This window comes from Hyperolius riggenbachi, chromosome 4, assembly GCF_040937935.1.
Source record: "Hyperolius riggenbachi isolate aHypRig1 chromosome 4, aHypRig1.pri, whole genome shotgun sequence".
NCBI lineage: Eukaryota > Metazoa > Chordata > Amphibia > Anura > Hyperoliidae > Hyperolius > Hyperolius riggenbachi.
In genome coordinates this window covers 94,285,575-94,305,943 of record NC_090649.1, presented here as the reverse complement: position 1 = coordinate 94,305,943, position 20,369 = coordinate 94,285,575, and the positions used below count along the sequence as shown (strand labels likewise).

General features: G+C 42.9%; 1 protein-coding gene across 2 annotated transcripts in view; it reads right to left on the bottom strand.

Annotated features, from left to right (window-relative positions):
* Positions 1-20,369, bottom strand: part of ADAM17 (ADAM metallopeptidase domain 17) — a 109,870-nt gene that overhangs the window by 67,797 nt on the left and 21,704 nt on the right. For both annotated transcript variants that reach the window (XM_068280316.1, XM_068280315.1), the window contains exons 3-6: positions 14,257-14,389; positions 12,960-13,093; positions 9,793-9,881; positions 4,440-4,602 (exon numbers count right to left, since the gene is read on the bottom strand). In XM_068280316.1, the coding sequence (XP_068136417.1) occupies positions 4,440-4,602; positions 9,793-9,881; positions 12,960-13,093; positions 14,257-14,389 (519 nt within the window). The remainder of the gene's footprint in view (positions 1-4,439; positions 4,603-9,792; positions 9,882-12,959; positions 13,094-14,256; positions 14,390-20,369) is intronic.

The window sequence follows — 20,369 nt, the reverse complement described above, 5'->3', positions numbered from 1 at the left end:
GACATGCTCGTTAATTTGAAATGAAGTATCAAAGGAAACTTGAGACAAACTAAGTCTCAGGTTTTATTCTTAACTGGCGCTTCCTTCAGCCCCCTTGAGGACCCTTGGTCCCTCGCTGTCCTCCCAGGTCACTCTTGTCCCGTGCTGGAAGGCTTGGTACTCTGGCCAAGTCATGCATGCTCGGCTGCACACGCTCCTTCATTGTTTGTGCATGTGCAGTAGTTACTGTGCAGGTGCAGAATGCTCCTGGCCATGGGAGTGTGACTGGGTGCGCCCATGGCATGTGCAACCAACAGGAGAGGCCGGGGAGACGGCAAGGGGCCCGAGCGGCCTCAAAGGGGCTGGGTGAAGCCCCAGATAAGTATAAAACCTGAGATGTAGTTAGACTCAGGTACACTTTAAAGACAGAGTCTGAAGCCTCCAAAAATGCCTAAATGCCACTTCCCATCACATTGCAAGCAGTGTGTCATGGTGCATTGACTTTAACGGCCACTGTGACTAGCTGTGGGGGGGGGGAGGGGGAGGTGACGTGGTAAGTGTAAAAGGGATCTTAAAGAGAGCCTGAAGCCTCCAAAAACACCTGTTATTACTTGAAAGTCCTCTTCAGCATTAATGCCATAGCTGAAACGCTCCATCCCCGCGACTGAACGCTCAAGTAACACCCACAAAATCTCCGGGGCAAATTTTGGGGCTCCTTCTGGAAGAGGCAGAGCTTTGTGCAGTCTCCGCCTCCTCCCGCCCCTCTCAGTCTTCTCAGGCAGAGATTGATGCAAATCGAGGCAGAGCTACAGCGCAAAGCGACCTGGAAAGGCATGGAATTTTTCTCCAGGATTTCGGGGGTATTAATTGAGTGTTCAGCCGCGGGGATGCGGTGTTTCAGCCAGGGCAATAATGCTGAAGAGGACTGTCCAGTAAAAACAGGTATTTTTGGAGGCTTCAGACTGCCCCACCACAGCTCGTCACAGTGGCTGTTAATGTCAATGCACCCTGACACACTGCCTGCAATGTGATGGGAAGAAGCACCACAAAAGACTCCCAGTAATTGCATATTCATTTTTCTTCTGTCGCGCAGCTGCGGTGCGATTATTCCAAAATGCACCACTCCTGCAGCATATTAGTGTAAAAGGACCCTCAAATATACAGAATTTTGTTTATGTATGCATTTTCAAACATGCACATTTATTTCCAGGTGAGAACATTCTTTACATAGCCAAACCAAAACACTAAAATAATTTAGTTAAAGGACATCCGAGGTGAAAATAAGCTGATGAGAAAAATAATTGTATCTATCCTCTGTCTCCTAAAAATTACTTGTTCAGCTATCCCATAGTTTTATTTTAGATTTAGATTTACTTTTAGATTTTAGATTTTAAGTTTTTACTGTTTCGCTGTTTCTGTTAATCGACACCTTCATTGAAGTATGCCAGAGCTCAAATCTATGAATTATTGACACTTTAACCCTTTTTTGCTTTCAGAAGCCATTTACTGTCAGGAAAGTGTTTTATGGCTGTAATTACTTATCAGTGAGAGTAATGCTATAGTCTGACCCAGTCCGACCCAGACAGAAATGGTCACTTGCATACCTGATGTTTAACTCTTTCAGGCAGAGAAATAAAAAAGGAACACATCAGTTATTTCAGTGCTTGGCACTGTACATACACATGTTTATCTCACTGTGTTACATGTCACCTCAGTTGTCCTTTAAGAATAATGGGTGGAGCAGTGCAAATAATGCCTTTAAACCAGCAACTCTGGTACATTAGGCTATTATCTGTTCCAACTAAACTGGATGGCTGCCAGATCCACTTTCCGTGCTGAAGGAGGGTTTCCAGAACTGCCTAGCAGGTGTCAGAAACCAAAGCTAGAATCCAGACTCTATTCCCATCACGGTTTGCTGCTACTCCACTTCACAGGGAACAGCAACTTTTAATTGGCTGCTCTTAATTGGCTAGAGCACTTCAATCATCCGTCTGACTGGTTCTAGTGACCTGCCCTATAAGCAGCATTAGCACCGCCTGCTTGAAGTGCAGCAATGCTCATAATTGGCCATTATCACACACAGAGAAGAGGCTCCCCTGCTGCTGCTACAAGATTCTCCCTACGCAGTAGCTGTTCTTTATTACATGTGAGTGGGCAGCGGAGGAAGTGGGAGGAGGGAGAGCGGCACTTAAAGTTGATGTCAAGATTTTTTTATTTTTCACCTTCTATAAAGATGATCATTACTGCCGCACAACGGGGAATCAGACAATGCAAATAACTTGTCAGCCTCTGGAGAAGAGAACATCATCATAATCAACAAATCTGTTTCAGGGTGGCTGGATAAAACATGCTCATAATCAGCAACAGATGGGACAAAATTATTGTTTAATAATAATAATACAAAAATATATATGATGCATTGAGGGAAGTGAAAGTGCCAACTATCACTGCAGGATGCGGGATTCTTGTGACACTGTTTCTTTAGGTATCAAATTCTCTATTTAACCAGTTCAGTACCAGCGGTCTCTGGCCCCTGCAATAAAATATACATATCTGGGGCCCCCTCCGGCCTCCCTCTCAGTTAGCCTGCAATTGGCCACAGGAAAGTCCTCCAGGCCGGGGCAAACTGCGTATGCGCAGCCCAGACACTCCCGCCGCGTTCACGTCGCCTGGAGTGTTCTGCGCCTGTGCAGTACTACTGTGCAGGCGCAGAAAACACCCGGCGAAGAGGAAGGCCGGAGGGGGCTGGAGGAAGCCCCAGGTATGTATATTTAATTGCGGTGCCCCAGTCTCTGGTCTTTAAAGTGTACCTGATACGGGGGCTCGGTGACGTCATGTCGCACAGAATCGCTGGTCACCTGTCGCCTCAGCCCACCTGCTCTGCCGTCTCTATGACGGCAAAGCTCTGTGAGCCGGTCAGAAGCAGATTTCATTGGCTCCTGACCCTGTGATCAATGTAAGCCAATGAGATCGGCTCACACGGATGACAGGGTCAGGAGTCAATGACATTGGCTCCTGGCCGGTTCACAGAGCTCTGCCTTCATACCGATGGCAGGGTGAGTGAGCTGCTGCTGGTGCAGAGCGGCGTGATCAGCAGGAACGCATGGCAGGGATGTTGAAATCTACGTCCTGTCTGAAATAAGCAGCCACAAACAGGATGTAAATTTCAACTAGAGCAGTCCAGAAAAGGTTAAGTTGCCAGTAGACTAAATGGAAGGTCATCAAAGGATTCCAATACAGTACACATGTCTAAGGCCCTGTTAGAATGCCCAAAGACAACTGATTTGTGGGGATTTTAAGGTATTGGTCCTGAGGCTTCTATGACTCATGGGCCACTTTAAAGAGGAACTTTAACCAAGCAGGGCTGTGGAGTCGGAGTTGGGAGTCGGAGCAATTTCGGGTACCTGGAGTTGGAGGTTTCATAAACCGAGGAGTCGGAGTCAGGAGTCGGATGATTTTTGTACCGAATCCACAACCCTGGTAAGAATTAGACTAAGGAGGTTGAGTCGAGGAGTCAGAGCCATTTTGAGTACCTGGAGTCGGAGGTTTCATAAACGGAGGAGTCGAATGATTTTTGTACTGACTCCACATAGATTATCAGGGGAGGAAGGAGGGTGGCATCTGTGTGGCTGATATTGTGGTGAAACCCCTACCACAGTGTGATGACAGAGCCATTGCCCTGAAAGTTTTCTGCCTGTGAACCTTGTTGCATTGTGGGAAATAATGGCTGTTTCATACTGTCAAGCATTATCTACATATAAAAAAATAAATAAAACACCTTTTAGCCTATCACATTGATAGTGGGTGTGTTTATAGATAATGGCAGTTGGAACTGTCTGTTATTTCCATTTCTGCCAGCAGTAAAAGTTGATGCCCTCTAGGATCTAAGTGAAAATTATTTGCATAAAAATGCAATGCTTGTAGTTTGCATTGACCCTCAACTGCTTCCTGCTTCACCTCTAATTTTCACTAATGACTAATTAAACTCCAGTTCTGGATGCAGAGAAAATGTGATTTATATCCCTGGTTTATTATCTGTAAATTAAAGAAAAAGGGAATACAGGCAAGTTGTAAGTAGGATTGGTACGACACATACACAAGTTTACCTACATGTCACTTCAGGTAGACTTTGCTGCACGGAAGAAATTTATCTCATGTAAAGTGCCCATCACCATTTTGTGTATTATAATTTCGCAAGTCTTAAAAGCAAAAGAGACACAGACAGGTCTTCTTTCTAACTGATTCTCAATAGGAGAACATTGGTTCCTCTATTGGACATTGATTCCATATAGGAGGAACAAAATCATATACCGTAAATAACAAAACTTTTAAATACACGGTTGCTGTACTTCTGAGTTTTTATTGTGGTTGATGTGTTGCGCAGTCTTACAAAGCAAAGAACAAGGTGCTTTGTGCCAGCTCTGGTGGCTTGCAGTATTCCTGTAAAAGGCAGACCCTACCTTGAGTCTCTGTGGGGTCCGGCTCATTTTTGAAGAGATCTTGTTCAGGTTTCATGTAGCCACAAACTTTAGAGGACTGAAGTCGAGAGACTTCTCTGATGTCTTCAGACTTGTAGACTAATAGGCTGTCCTTTGATGTATCCTCTGCAAATCTCCACAGGGGCTAAAAAGAAAAAGACTGGTTGGTGATCAGTTCTACCATTGTTTAAAGCCAAACTAAAGTAAAAAATGAAAGATCAGTGGATAAAATGTATCTATGTTTATAGACATTGCTTTAGATTCACTATAGAGATCTTTGGTTGGTTAACTGATACTTTATACCTTATACGTCAACTCATTTTTACTTCCTGTTAGACAGCCGTCGGAGACCTATACTTTGTTGAGCAGAGGTAGTGTGAATAAACTGCCCTTGGTTTACACTGATCAGTTGCTGTCAGTACTAACTGAACGGACAACTGATGTGCAGCTCAGGTGAAGGAAATGTCAAATTTTCCCTATGGGCCAGTTCACATCTACACATTTTAACTGAAAGCTTTTTCACAATGCACTGCTGCAGATATGGTCAGTTAGAGCGCATTCGTTTTTAAAGAAAACCTGAACTGAAAGTAAACATACACAGGTCATACTTACCTCCTGCATAGGCTACTTTTTCTCCTCTTTCACGTCCTGTTTGTCCACTGTGAACAATGGAATGCTCTGTCTTCCATTTTATAAATAACCATTACCCCATAAAACCTTCTGGGTCAGCACACTGTTAAACTGTAATATCGCCCTCTTGAGCCATAGTGAAACATGGACATTACCTTGCTCATCAACTATCCTTTCAATTATAACTGACAGCAACTGATGTACCGTATTTACGTTCTGACAGTATCTTGTCCGAACTGAAAGGGATTGCTGAAAATGGTGAACTTCTGAGAGTAACTGACGGCGAGGTAAGTACATAATATTCATTTGCAGGTACATCATGTGTTTATTTTAAATAATTCAACTCGGTTCAGGTTCCCTTTAAGTGTTCTGTGTAAACCAGCCCTAAAGGTTTCTCTGCACGTTACACATTTTAATATCTGTTTTTGATTCTACAAAACTGATCCAATTTTTCAGTTGTTTGAAATTTCAGAGGAAGTGGTTTGAGGTACCACACGTGTTTATGATTGTATATGGTATAAAAAAAAAAAAAAAAAAAAGTGTTGGTTGTGTTGAAAAACATTTCATTCAATCAACTTTTGATCTTTTTGATTTTTAATACTAATACCTTTTTGAATTCGGATTTTTCAAATGTAAAATGTATTAATTTCTCATGCCATCATCATTCTCTGATCGGCATTATAATGACCCCTGAACACAACATTGCTATTAAAACGTCATTTAACACACTTTTCTGCCACCACTCATTGATTTCTGTTTATGAATTAAAATAAATAAAATCAGGTACAATACAGTCACATTGCACTATCAATCACAATGCCATGTATATTACAGTATTTTAATATTACATACCATACTTTTTCTATTTTTTATAATCATTACCCACACATTTCATAATTATATCCTTTTGTGTAGTCTATACAAACAAATAAAATTTGTTATAGCTATACAATGTATTCAAGTAAAACAATTGGACACACATTCCATATAATTATTGGTGAAGTTGATCTGCATTTTCAACACACACACAGGCCTAGTGCACACCAGAGCGGTTCTGCTGCGGTTTGCGATCCGCTTGCGGGTGCGGATCCGCTAGGGTAATGTATTTCAAATGGGCTGGTGCACACCAGAGCGGGAGGCGTTTTGCAGAAACGCATACTCCCGAGCTGCTGCAGATTTTGGATTGCGGATGCGTTTCTGCCTCAATGTTAAGTATCGGAAAAACGCAAACCGCTCTGAAAAACGGCACTTCAGAGCGGTTTGCCAGGCGGTTTTTGTTCCAGTAGCTGTTCAGTAACAGCTTTACTGTAACAATACATGAAATCTACTGCACCAAAAACGCTTCACAAAACCGCAAAATGCTAGCTGAAACGCTACAGAAAAAGCGTTTCAAAATCTGCTAGCATTTTGCGGATCTGCTAGCGGTTTTTGGTGTGCACCAGGACACACACACACACACACACACACACACACACACACACACACACACACACACACACACACACACACACACACACACACACACACACACACACACACACACACACACACCTTGAATTGTTCATCCTTCAGGAAGCTCATATACAAGTTGTGAAGGTTGAGAGCAGGACGTGATTTTATGAGATGGTCCTCAGAACCTCAGAATTTCACCACATTACCTATAGGAAGCTTTTGCCACCCCTGATTTAAATATTGTAGTATGTATTTTATACATGTTTGCCTCACCAACAGAATCCAATAATAAACCTCAAATGATTAAGTTAACATCTGTCTTTTCCTCCCATTTTTATGTTATAGCAAATAAATACCTACTGTATGTTTTCTAATTACTACTTCTGTACATGTCGTTGCACTGTTCCACATTTTTTAAATATTACATTCAAGAAAAGAACTCGCGGCTTGTAGGGAGATTGTTGTGTTGTGTGTGACTGTATTGTATTAACAGTGTCTTCAACCTAGATTGCAAATTGGTTGCTAAATCTCCATGAGACTGCATTGTGTGGAAGTGCCATTAAGCCCCATCTACACGATACGATTCTTTGTACCATTTGATTAAGATTCTATTTACGATCCGATTAAATCCGACATGTCCGATCGGGATTCGATTCAATTCGCCATTGTTTTGCAATGGCAAATCGAATTGAATCCCGATCGGACATGTTGGATTTAATCGGATCGTAAATAGAATTGTAATCGAATCGTACAAAGAATGGTATCGTGTACATTGGGCTTTATGTTTTCTGTTGTCTGTCAGCCATGTGCTGGGAGTGCAAACAGGTCAATCTGATTGCACACAGATTAGTGTGAAGGTGGCCATGCACACTTTAAGCAAATTGCTAGATTTTTCAATTGCATAGGCAGGGGAAAAAAAAATATGTTTTTTTTCAAAAAATATCTATGGCCCAGTGCACACCGGGCGGATCCGCCGGCCGCATCCGCCTGAAAATCCGCATGGCTAATGTAGCTCTATGGGCTGGTGCACACCGGCGGTTTGAGGTTTTTAGCAAGCCGCAAACGTGCCTCTTGCTGCACGTTTGCGGTTTGCTTAAAACCTCAAACCGCCGGTGTGCACCAGCCCATAGAGATACATTAGCCACGCGGATGCGGCCGGCGGATCTCATACAAAATCCGCTCGGTGTGCACCCGGCAAATATCGGCTCTCTGCTCCCAAAACCGCTAGCGTTTTGACGATCTGCTAGCATTCATTTTCCAAGTTTTTCAATCAAGCAGAAAAATCAATTGATTTCTCTAGTCGAAAGAAACCCCCCAAAATTGTATCATGTATGGCAAACCTTAAAGAGGAACTATAGTGAAGTTAATATAATGAATAATATTGCTTAGTTTGTTTTACAATATTCATTAATAAAATTATTTAGTCAGTGTTTGCCCATAGTAAGATCTTTCACCCCCCTGATTTACATTCTGACATTTCCATTGTGGTGATATCTTTATTCATGCCAGGTGATCTGTACGGAATGTTCATTTACTGAGAGTTCTATGCACAGAGGGAGATACTGCTTGCTTGGCAGTAGGGATGATCAATGAGATGCAAATAATTGCAAGTTCATGCGGGTTTATGTACATTTTGTATGCATAATTTTGCAGCTTGAAAATGGACCAATCAAGTCCCACCAAGGTTTAAACTGATTTCCCCATTTTAAAGCTGCATATATTTGCATCCAGAATTTACATTATCCTGCACGAACTCAGAATTATTTACATCTCATTGATTATCCTTACTTGGTAGTTAGAAACAGCAGTTATTTCCCACAATGCAAACAGGCTCACAGACAGCAAACTGTCAGGACCATGGCTCTGACATCACACTGTGAGAGGGGTTTCACTACAATATTAGCCACACAGACTCCTCTGATGGTCTACTTGAGAAAAAGGTGAAGATTTCTCTTAAGAATGGGGGTATCAGCTACTGATTGGGATGAAGTTCCTCTTAAGCTCATACACACGTTCTACAAATGCACGATTAACAAACAACTTGAAGAAGTTGGACAACTTTTGTCAAGTAAAAGACGTGCAAACAACAAGGCGTTATCACTGATACGAGGCGACCAATGACTGATAAGACGCAGCTCAAGTCAATCCAACAGTTGGATTGACTTGAGCTGCGTCTTTTACTTGACAAAAAGTTGTCCAACTTCAAGTTGTTTGATAATTATGCACTTAAAAGACTTTTGTTGAGCGTGTGTATGAGACTTAATAAGTAAGTGTGTGGAGATTATTGTGCCAGCCAAAGGCAGGGAAAGATATCAAAATAGCTTGGTGAATTTTAGAAGTGGGTGAATGTCACCTAATTGTTGCCTTTAGCAACATACACACTCCAGCTTTTTAGCCAAAATGTATGTCAAACGATTGTTTTAACCAGAAAAGATCTAAACAAGTGTATTAAGACATTGCTAATTTCCATTTCTGAATTCAAAAGGAAGCTCTCAGCAGGATGACGCTTCAGGTTAGATACATACCTAAGAGGGAACCTTCCTGTTCCTCAGTCCATCCATTCATTCATTCCTTTGCCATCCCTGTTGAAGTTCTTTGACCTGCTATTCAGTGGGCACATCCGTACTGCACGTGTGCGAGTCCAGGGTTGGACATGCGCAGAATGGATGCGCTCGTCTTTGGAACTGCTATGGGACGTGAGTAGTTCCAAAGGCTGTCCGAGGTGTACTGAAAAAGTATTTTCAACCATAGACAGTGAAGGCACGACAGGACGGACCAAGGACCGGGAAGGCTCTATGGCAGGGGAGTCCAAACTTTTTTTTTTTTTAGGCCATATCGCCATTTTCGAGTGCTAGGGGGCCAAACTACCAAAATTAAACAGAATTTGTTGCGGATTGCCATCAGGTACACTATGTCTGTGACATTTTGTCAAATAAAACACTAATACCGTAAAATAACCCACATACAGTGTGCAGTTAGCACAGTGGCAGCTGCTAATCAGTGGCTGTTACTGCTGCTGGCCCCAACCTGTGGCACTGCAGGTATGCCCTGCAGGCTGCATGGAGTAAACAACTGTAGAGCGTTTTGGGGGCCACCAGAAATGGCTCTCAAGGCCACATTAGCCACCTGGGCCAGACTTTGGACATGCTTGCTCTATGGTATCCAAAACCTTCCCTCTACTTAGGCATGTATGAAACCTGAAGGGAGTTTCCTCAATTCAGGTTTGCTTTAACAGACAATTAACTTAGCTCACCTCTATGTTATATTCTTCTCCATCAGTTGAGATCCGGGCAGTAAAATCACCCTCTCCAATATGAGCAATGACCTTTGAATCGTGTTCTCCTGCAATTGGGCAATGAGTGATTATCAGAAATGTATCAAATATGGTTAGTTAGTGTGACACCAACACAAACCATTAAATGCTTCCTATACCAAAGCAATTCCAGACTACCATAAGCACAGCCTAATAGGTGCCGGCATTGATAAAGTGCTCCAGGTTGGTTTGGAATCTCCCGAGAATGGAGATTTAATTTCACATATTGGCAAAACAGGTGTATTAGCACTCCAAATTCAGACACCGGGCTGCCACCATGAAGGCTTATCCAATCAGAAGACTTACAAAACAGGTCTACAGTAAAATTAAAATTAAACTCATATTCTGTGTGCCTACTGGTTACAGTAAGTTGGCAATTGGTCGTGCCACAGCTATACAACTGCCTACTTGCTATCAGTACAGCATGTCTCTATCCTTAAAGGACAGCTGTAACTAGAGGGATATGGAGGCTGCCATATTTATTTCCCTTTAAGCAATACCAGTTGCCCGGCAGTCCTGCTTATCCTCTGCCTCTGATACTTTTAGCCATAGTCCCTGAACAAGCATGCAGCAGATCAGGTTTTTCTGACGTTATTGTCCGATCTGACAAGATTACCTGCATGCTTGTTTCAGTGGTGTTATTCAGACACTACTGCAGCCAAATAGATAAGCAGGGCTGCCAGGCATCTGGTATTGTTTGAAAGGGAATAAATATGGCAGCCTCCATATTCTTCTCACTACAGTTGTCCTTTAAAAGGATACGTCCGAGGAAAAAAAACAAAACGGGATCTACTTGCCTAGGGCTTCCTGCGCAGAATGCTCCAGGCTACATGAGCGTGATCGCGAGCGGTGCGGTAGATGCCGACCAGGCAAGGCAGGTATCTGCAATGGAGAGGATCCAGGGACCGTGGAGCTGCGGCAAGGACAGATAGGCTGCCAGGGGCTGGAGGAAGCCCCAGGTAAGCGGATCTTGTTAGTTTGGGTTTTTTTCACGCACGAATCCTTTAAAGGAAACCTAAAGTAACAAAAAAAATTGCCCATTTAGTTACCTGGGGCTTCCTCCAGCCCCCCCTGAAGTCTTTCTGGTGCTTTGCGGTCATCCCGCACTCACCCATTACTCCGGTGTCCCCCACTAATGCTGGCAGCCCGGCCCCAAGCCCGTGTGTCCTGTGGGCAGGAGCGCTCTGCACTTGCGCAGGAACAAAAAAAAAAAATTCTACCACGCATGTGCAGAACGCTCCCGGACATGGGTGCGCGACAGAGGACGCACGCAGCCAGCACCGCATATACACAGCGGCAGGCCGACTTGTCAGTCAGCTGGATTCCGGAGGAGGACAGTAGAGGAACGTGGAGTGCGGGATTACGGCGAGAGAAGAAGATGAATTCAGGGGGCTGGAAGAAGTGCCAGGTAAGTAAATGGGCAATTATTTTACTTTAGGTTCACTTTAAAGTGGTCTGAATTGAAACTCCGACAAAACAGTCAATAAAAATGTGTTTTCCTATTTTTTATTACTCATACAGTTATCTTATTTGCTTTTGTGCACACGTAATATTGTCTGTTTACAAATTACAAGTTTCCAAAGTGTAGTTTATCATGCCCTAATAGCTGTCATTGCATTTTATTCAAACTGCTTTTTATTATATATTAACATCAGTTAATGAGCTATTCTGAACTGTGTGTGTGTCTGATACACAGAGAGTTCCTTTTAACTTGTCACACTGTGTTGTAACTTAAACAAAGAGTGTTATCTACAGTTTGGATACGGATTTGAAGCTGAATAGCAGGACAAAGTGCTGTGTTTAACCATTTCATTTTCATAGCTGTGCTATGATGTGAATAAAACACAAGCTATTTGCACAAAATCCAGGTGGAGACCCAGTTATCTTTTCTCTATTGTGACAGTTGCTGACACCATGTTGATCCTGGTGTATACTGGTTGACTCCCTGGTGATCCGGGACACGGATTGTTAGCCCAGGGATCAATGAATCGGGACATGGTGCCTGATCATTGATCCATTTCCCCAACAGAAAAAGCAACAGCTTTTCTCGGAAGCCTTGCTCTTTCTGCCTCTTACATCCCCCCTACGTCCATCTAAGCGTACATGTTACGCTTAGAGTGACGTAATATAAACAAACTCATGATTGCCATCTTGTGGCCAAATAGTCAAACTACATCTACATGAAAAAAAAAAAAAAAAAAAAAAAAATTAAAAACACATATATACATAAAAAAAAAAAATTACATCTCACCCTCCCAAAAATACCCAAATAAAATGTTTAATAAAACAACAACAAAAAAAACAAAAACAAAAACCATAACAATAAAAAAAAAAATGTAAATATTTACTTAAACGTCTAAACTTTTTAAATATCCATGTAAAGATGAAATATTTCTATTTTTTTTTTTTTTATCGTAAGCTTGTAAATAGTGATGGATGCAAAACAGAAAAAAATTCACTTTTATTTCCAAATAAAATATTGTCGCCATACATTGTGATGGGGACATCATTTAAATGGTGTAATACCCGGGACTATTAGGCAAATACAATACGTGGGTTTTAATTATGGAGGCATATATTATTTTAAAACTATAATGGCCGAAAACTGAGAAATAATGAATTGTTTCCGTTTTTTTTCTTATTCTTCCTGTTAAAATGCATTTACAGTAAAGTAGCTCTTAGCAAAATGTACCACCCAAAGAAAGCCTAATTGGTGGTGGAAAAAACAAGATATAGATCAGTTAATTATGATAAGTAGTGATAAAGGTATAGGCGAATGAATGGGAGGTGAATATTGCTTGGATGCATAAAGTTAAACACGACTGAAGGCTGAAGTGGTTAAGTGTGTAATGTAGGTTTTGTTTATATTTATATCTAACGTAACCCAATACATGAACAGTTCCATTACACTATAATAGTTAAATCTTAGGAATATGTGACTTCTGCTTTATATATTGTAAACACAGACTCTGTACCTTTTTATGCTAATTGTTGTGTGCTATTACCATTTTACGCCAAGTAAACACCCTTTTGGATTAAAAAAAAAAACAAACAAAAAAAAACCCCCACTACATAAGAAAACGGATTCCATATAAACAAGCACTAACCAACTACGTGTCCCGTGAAGAAGTCTGATCGCTTCACATGATAATCCTGTTCTTTGCCGTTGCCATCGAGTACCACCACTTTCAGACTCTCGGAGAGATGATCGGCATCAGATGTTAGGTAGATTTTAAAATGTCTGAAAAAAATCCAGACAAGACAGGAGAAAGTTCAAACCATACTGCACAAGACACGGTCTAATGTACTTTATTAAAGGCCTGGTTGCCATAGAAACTACACTGCTATCTTGCCTTACAAACCAAGTGCACTTAAACATCCTACTTCCTGAGTGTGTAGAGCACTGTGTCATAAGGCAAAAGTGATAACTAAGTGGTTTGGGGACCAAAACGTTGAAATTTTGGGACCATGGCCTGGAAACTCCCCAGATCTTAATCCCATTGAGAGCTCATTCCTCAAGAGGCGGGTGGACAAACAACAACTAATTCTGAGAAACTCAAAGAAGTGATTATGAAAGAATGGGTTGCTATCAGTCAGGATTTGGCCCAGAAGTTGATTGAGCGCATGCCCAGTCGAATTCCAGAGGTCCTGAAAAAGAAGGGCCAATACTGCAAATACTAACTTTTTGCATAAATCTCATGTAATTGTCAATAAAAGCCTTTGAAACGTATGAAGTGCTTATAATTATATTTTAGTACATCACATAAACAACAAACACAGATCTAAAAGCAGTTAAAGGGAACCAGAGAGGAATGGAGCGTGAAAATAGAAAAAGCTTTTATACATACCTGGGGCTTCTTCCAGCCCCATAAGCCTGGAACGCTCCCACGCCGCCATCCTCCGCTTCCTTTATCGCCGCTACCGGGTCCCATCACTTCCGGTGGACGCGGCCAATTGTCCGCATCACAGGGCTCCCTACATACCCTTACGCATGCGGCTGCACACTAGGCAGCCGTAAGTGTATGGAGGGAGCCCGTGATGTGGAGAACTGGCCGCGTCCGCCGGCCGACTGGCGGTAATGACGGGACCCGGTACCGGCAGATCCAGGCAGCGGAGGACGGCGGCGTGGGAGCGATCCGTGCGTATGGGGCTGGAGAAAGCCCCAGGTATGTATAAAAGCTTTGCTGTTATCCTCTCTGGTTCTCTTTAAGCAGCAAATTTTGTGAAAACTCATTATTGACAGTCTCAAAACTTTTGGCCAGGACTGTATTGGATTTGAGCTGCTGGTGTATATATATATATATATATATAAAAAAAAAAAACCGCCAAGTAAGAAGCAACAATACACAGATGGACATGCTGGAGGAGGATTAGTACAGATGGTACCCTCCAGGGGCACATTACCTGTGCAGGGCAGTGAAATCCAGCATCCTCTCCACATGAGACTGTGTCTCCAAGTCCCGCTTCCGCACAGAGTGCTGCTGAAGGCCAGATAACGAGATGATATCATAATCTGTCAACATGGAGTCCAGGCTTGCTGTGGAGGAACAGGCAGAGTAAAAGTCAGACTAGTGTTGTAATTGTTTAATTTACAGCATCTTCAGAAGATTGAGCAGCAAGTGCATCCGAGACAAACTAGCCATCTGTCAGGAACGATTACAGCAAACCATGACAACAGCATGCCATGCAAATCAGTGATCTTCAGGAACATACGATACAGCAGAATTAACAGAAGCCAGTACAGCTGCTTTCCACTTCTCTATATGACCTGCCACAACATTAAAACCACCCACTAATAAAGGGGTTAATTATTGTTATTATTATTTATTTATAAAGCGCCAACATATTCCGTGGCGCTGTACAATGTAAGAAAACAAACAAGGGATACATAATGATACAGACAATGATATACATGAAATATGAACACTGATACAAGATACAGCACTGCTGATTACAACTTGATTTAACATGATGACTAAAATGTATAAATTTCTAACAGTGTGCAAGCAATTGAATTAATAACATTCCATGACACAAAAGGGTGAGAGCCCTGCCCTTGCGAGCTTACAATCTAAAGGAATGGGGTGGAAACAAGAGGTGGGGGAAGTATACAGTATATGTACAGGCAGTGCGTAATTAGGTTATTTAGTGGGTGCATGGCCTAAGCTAGAGAATATGCTTGTCGGAAAAGGTGGGTTTTGAGGGAACGTTTAAAGATTTCGAAGGTGGGAGAGTGGCGGATGTGTTGTGGAAGGGCATTCCAGAGGAGGGGTGAGGCACGTGAGAAGTCTTGTACACGTGAATGTGAGGAGGTAATTGTAGAAGAGGATAAAAGAAGCTCGTGTGCAGATCTGAGATTGCGGTTGGGTTGGTATCTGGAGACTAGTGAGGAGATGTACAGGGGAGAGAGATTGTGGAGAGCTTTGTAGGTTATGGTTAAGAGTTTGAACTGAATCCTCTCATTAATTGGTAGCCAGTGAAGAGCTTGACAGAGAGGGTCAGCAGAGGAAGAGCGAGAGGAGAGATGAATAAGTCGAGCAGCAGAGTTCAGTACAGAATTGGGCGGTGTTAGTCGGTTAGTTGGAAGTCCACCAAGCAATATATTGCAATAGTTAATGTTCATTATCACCTGTCAAGGGGAAGACTAAGGGCCCATTTCCACTGGCCGCACTGCCGCCGTGCGGTGCGATCCATCGCACTGCATCGCTTACACCCACAGGCACTTCCGGTCAAGATGCGATGCAGTGTGACTCAATACAATCCCTGGACTTTAAGTCCGCAGAGAACAGAGAGGCACAGTGGAAAACAATGGGAAAAATAGGGCTAAAAATACATTGCTTGTGAAAACAATGTTATTGGTGCAGCCCATTCATTTCAATGGGCAGTGCTTAACGCGGAACACCAGTGAAAATAATGTAATAAAAAAAGTGCTTAATTTTTAGTATAATTATGTATAAATGATTTAGTCAGAGTTTGCTCATTGTCAAATCTTTCCTCTCCCTGATATACATTGTGACATTTATGGGGAGAACACTGCACATGGTGACATTTTTACTGCTGGCAGGTGAGGTCACTGAAAGGAGATGCTGCTTGCTTTTTTTGGCAGTTGGAAACAGCTGTTATTTCCCACAACACAACAAGGCTCCCACAGTGTGATGTCAGGGACCTGAGAGCTGTGCGGCACTGACATCACACTGTGGGAGGGGTTTCACCACAAAATCAGCCATACAGAGGCCCTGATGATCCGTTTGAGCAAAGGTAAAGATTTCTCATGGCAAAGGGGGTATCAGCTACTGATAGGGATGAAGTTCAATTCTTGGTTATGGTTTCTCTTTAACAAGAAGAGCCATGTGATTCGCCCTGCAAGCGTCCGTGTGAACCGGCTCTTAAATGGTAGCTTTAAAAAAAATTATAAGCTTGTCTGAAGAGTTATGTCTTTGAAAATTTCCAAACTTGAAGGATGATGGACAGGCTGTTGGTGAGAGTGCCAAAGCAGAGGTGACACTCATCAGAGGTCCAGGATGTGGGAGTGAGAGGAGGTAACTAAGCTGGAAAACAAGAGGGAAGAGCGAAGGTTCCGGGTGGGATGATATCTGGAGATTAATGAAGACATGTATAGAGGCATAGGGTATGTAGAGCTTTGAATGATAGTTTAAGGCCATACGTGAAACACCAGAGCATGGGCCAAATCTGGCCTGCAGAGCCATCAAATTTGGCTCTCACGTAATTTCCTCACTTTGCATTATGTCTGGCCCACAGTAGACAACCAGAGAAGCCCTAGATAACCAGGAAAGCCATATGGGGGGGAGGGAGAAAGCACTAGACCCCAGGGAACAGTATAGGGGAGGGAAGGGGGCCACTAGACACCAGGGAACTGTATAGGGGAGGGATTGGGCCATTAGACACCAGGCAATTGTATTAGGAAGGGAATGGGCACTAGACCTTGAGGTTGGCCCACAATTTGGTCCCAGTTTCCTGTTTTAGCACACTTTGTGCTGGAGTTTGACACCCCTATGTTAGGCATTTAAACTTGATCCTTTGTGTGACTGGCAGAGAGGAGCAGCATCAGAGGAGCAGGAGGATTCAGAATTCTGGACATTTTTAACAGGTTATTACTTGCATGCAGGATATTCACAAATGCCCATTCCTGCACGTTTTTCTGTCCAACTAAAATGACAGTAATGCATTCCTAGAAGGGCATTGCTGTAGCTGTTATTCATTATCCTGAACTGGGACACTAAACCTCAGCCTCTCCCTAGTGAACACCCTGCCTATGCATGGAATTTCAGAAGGCCTGACCTGTGGATCAAGCGGGCACAAGAACGGAAACATTTCACCCAATGTCCAAGATGGTGGCGTGAGAACGAGGGACAGATAAATATATGAATTTAGGCTGGGAAATAGCTTTAATAGCATCCCTGGCTTTTAGAGCTGTGGCTGACTTAAGCACTGCTCAAGGCTGGAATGGGTGCGCTGGCAGAAAAGCTTTATCTGAGGCCAGGAGGGCAGCATATACTGGTTGGTCTTTTTGGTTTTGGGTTCTTAGAATAATGTGATCAGTTATAACTCAGTACTGTGAACAGCCCAACAGAATTATATGGGCAGTGAGTTGACCTGCAGAATTATTCTACAATGCAACGGACCACTGTAAACAGGGCCTAAGTGATGGCAGCACTGCTGCAGAGGTTGAAGGGGAGGGGTCAGCCTTCAGATGTTACCTATTGGCCTTCTCCCATGACAGTGCTCCCTCACTAAACTTGTAGGACACCAGAAGTGAGAGGGATATGAGGGCTGTCATACTGATTTTCCTTTAAACCATGCATATTGCCTGGCTGGCCTGCTGATCCTCTGCCTCTAATCTTTATGGCGTAGACCCTGAACAAGCAGGCAGATCAGATGTTTCTGACAGAAATATGGCTCGATTAGCTGCATGCTTGTTTCAGGTGGGTGATTCAGACACTACTGATGCATGAAAGAGCAGCAGGACTGCCAGGCAACTAGTATTGTTGATAAGGAAATAACTCAAAACTTGTTTGAAGCAGCATAGGCCCCTAAAGAAGCCTTTTTTTTCTTTTCTTTTAGTATATGTTTACACCCTGAACTGTATATAATGTACACCACTGACAAAGTATGCCGTGGGTGAAACATGTTGGGTCTGTGCACAGCGCATTTACCAGGCTTTGAGGTGTCCACGACACATTATCAGCCCTTACAGGGTCGGTTCTCTCATGAAGCAAGGTGACACATTTGCATCAGGTGAAGAGATTACAGGGACGGCATGTTTGTACTGTGTTTACACTAACAGCATGCAGTCAGAGTAGGAGGAAAAGCGAGAGGAGAGCAAGCGAGGTGAAGAGGTCATCATTGGGGAAAAGCAGCTTGTTATACTGTGTGAGAAGTCTGACAGTGAGTGAGGAGCGGGGAGGCAGGAGATCAGCAATGTTTCATTTGACTTGCACAGCAGAAGGGAGGTGGCGGCACAGCTGTCCTGACAGAGGAGGAATGGAGGATGGACGACCGACTGGCAGAGCAAATGGAAAGAAGATTTCAGTGCTCACAATAATGTACTAATAATGGTAAGCCCAGATGGTGCAAACCACCTTTCTGGGCATATACTGTCCAAGTAACACTTAAACAAGAAGTCCGAAATAGATCTTATCTGCAAGATGTGCCAGGTTGCTCTGGTAATAGTCTATGCAGGAAATAATCATGCGCTCCCCCTTATCCACAGTAATCACACTTGATACAATATGGAAGTGCAGATGCCCTTGCGGGTACAGACTCACCAGATCCTGAGGTCTCACGTGACCAAGCCTCACTTCCGGGGGTGTTGGCCCCCCCGTTGCCTCTCTGGCTGCTGAGTATCCTCCAGCGACTGCTGGCTCTGCTGGGCTCACCTTCCCAATCGTGTGAAATGTGGAGATAAAAACAAACAAGAGGACCCGCCTCTATTCGTGCATTATCTTCTTTTATTACAATAAAAAAAGTTTAAAAACAAGCTTTAAGGCAAAAAAAGTTCATAAGGCAGCCGGATGGGTTACAAAGGTGTAGGCTAAGAGGACTTAGCTCCCGGGTGGCCGCCTCCCGCCGTCTAATATAACCCTCCGCGCCGCTGCTAGTATGTTAAAACGCCGCGCCGGGGATCACAACAGTGACACCACTCGGCTGCACTTGCTGGCGTACGCGTCACACGTTACGCAAGTGCGAGTTGACGTCACTCAAGCCACGCCCTACGCGTTTCGCTGGTAACAGCTCATCAGGGGCTAATCGTAGTGACGTCCACGCTACCCTTTTATTTCCTAAACACCTCCCAGCCACCATCCAGGAAGTAACTCCCCCCTCACATGTCAGATTCACTAGGTTACCATAGCGACATGAAACTTCTATATAAAATATACACCAGTACAGCGCTGCAAAATTATCTTTGTGCCAACTATATTCTCATATCTAAATCAAGCAGCAAAGCTATGCAGATGAAATTAGTATAACATTAATTTCAGGAATAGCCTTTAAAAATACAATACTATAATTCCAAGACCTTCGCTATGCTATATCAATAGAATAAGAATTAATAAAAAAACACAATTGTATTAAAATTAAGAATAAAAATACTCTTTGTAATATCTCTTAAAGTTATAGTGCCATAATATGCAGCAATCACTGTGCTGCACTAGAATAGCACCCTGGGTGCCCTCCATCACATGGGATACAATATCAGTCATATTAAACACCTCCACTACTTGTCAACATCAGTACTGATACCCTTAAACACTCAAGAATTGTTTAAAAAACAATTCATGTCAATATCAATATTGATGCCTTTAGGCTCCAATGTCTACAGTTCATATATCCATTTAGTCTCAAGCCGTCACAGCTCACAAATTTTATTACACCCCCTCCAGGAAGGTTTCAATTTTTCAATACCATACATTTTTAACTGACTCAATTTACATCTATGATTATTCACAAAATGCCTGGGCACACTATGATTGGTGTGCCCCTTCTCAATCTTATATTTATGTTCACCCAAGCGTGCCTTCAATTCCCTCCCCGTGCGTCCCACGTATTGCTTTCCGCATTCACAGTTCAGGCAATAAACGACATACTTGGTGCTACAGGTAATAAACCCCTTAATCTTGAATGTTTGTCCATTAGAAAATGAACTGACAGTAGTAGCTCTAGCTGTTAAGCCCACCTGGCATGGCACACAGGATCTACATGGGTAGAAACCATCCTGCTGCCATGGGTTTCTCTTGATTGCAGGTGGATTCACACAGCTTGGGGCAAGCAGCGATTTAAGATTATTGGCCCTCCTGTACACAAACTTGGGCCTATCTGGTACCAACAAGCCTATTTTAGCATCAGCCTTGAGCATGTGCCAATTCCTGCCAATAATTTTTTTCCACCTCTCTATATTGTTGGTTAAACCCAGTAATAAATTGAAAGTCTAGACCTGTGTTCTCTCTTACTTTCTTCGCTCTCTGGGCACATCTGCCACTCTTTTTCTCTCATTCAGC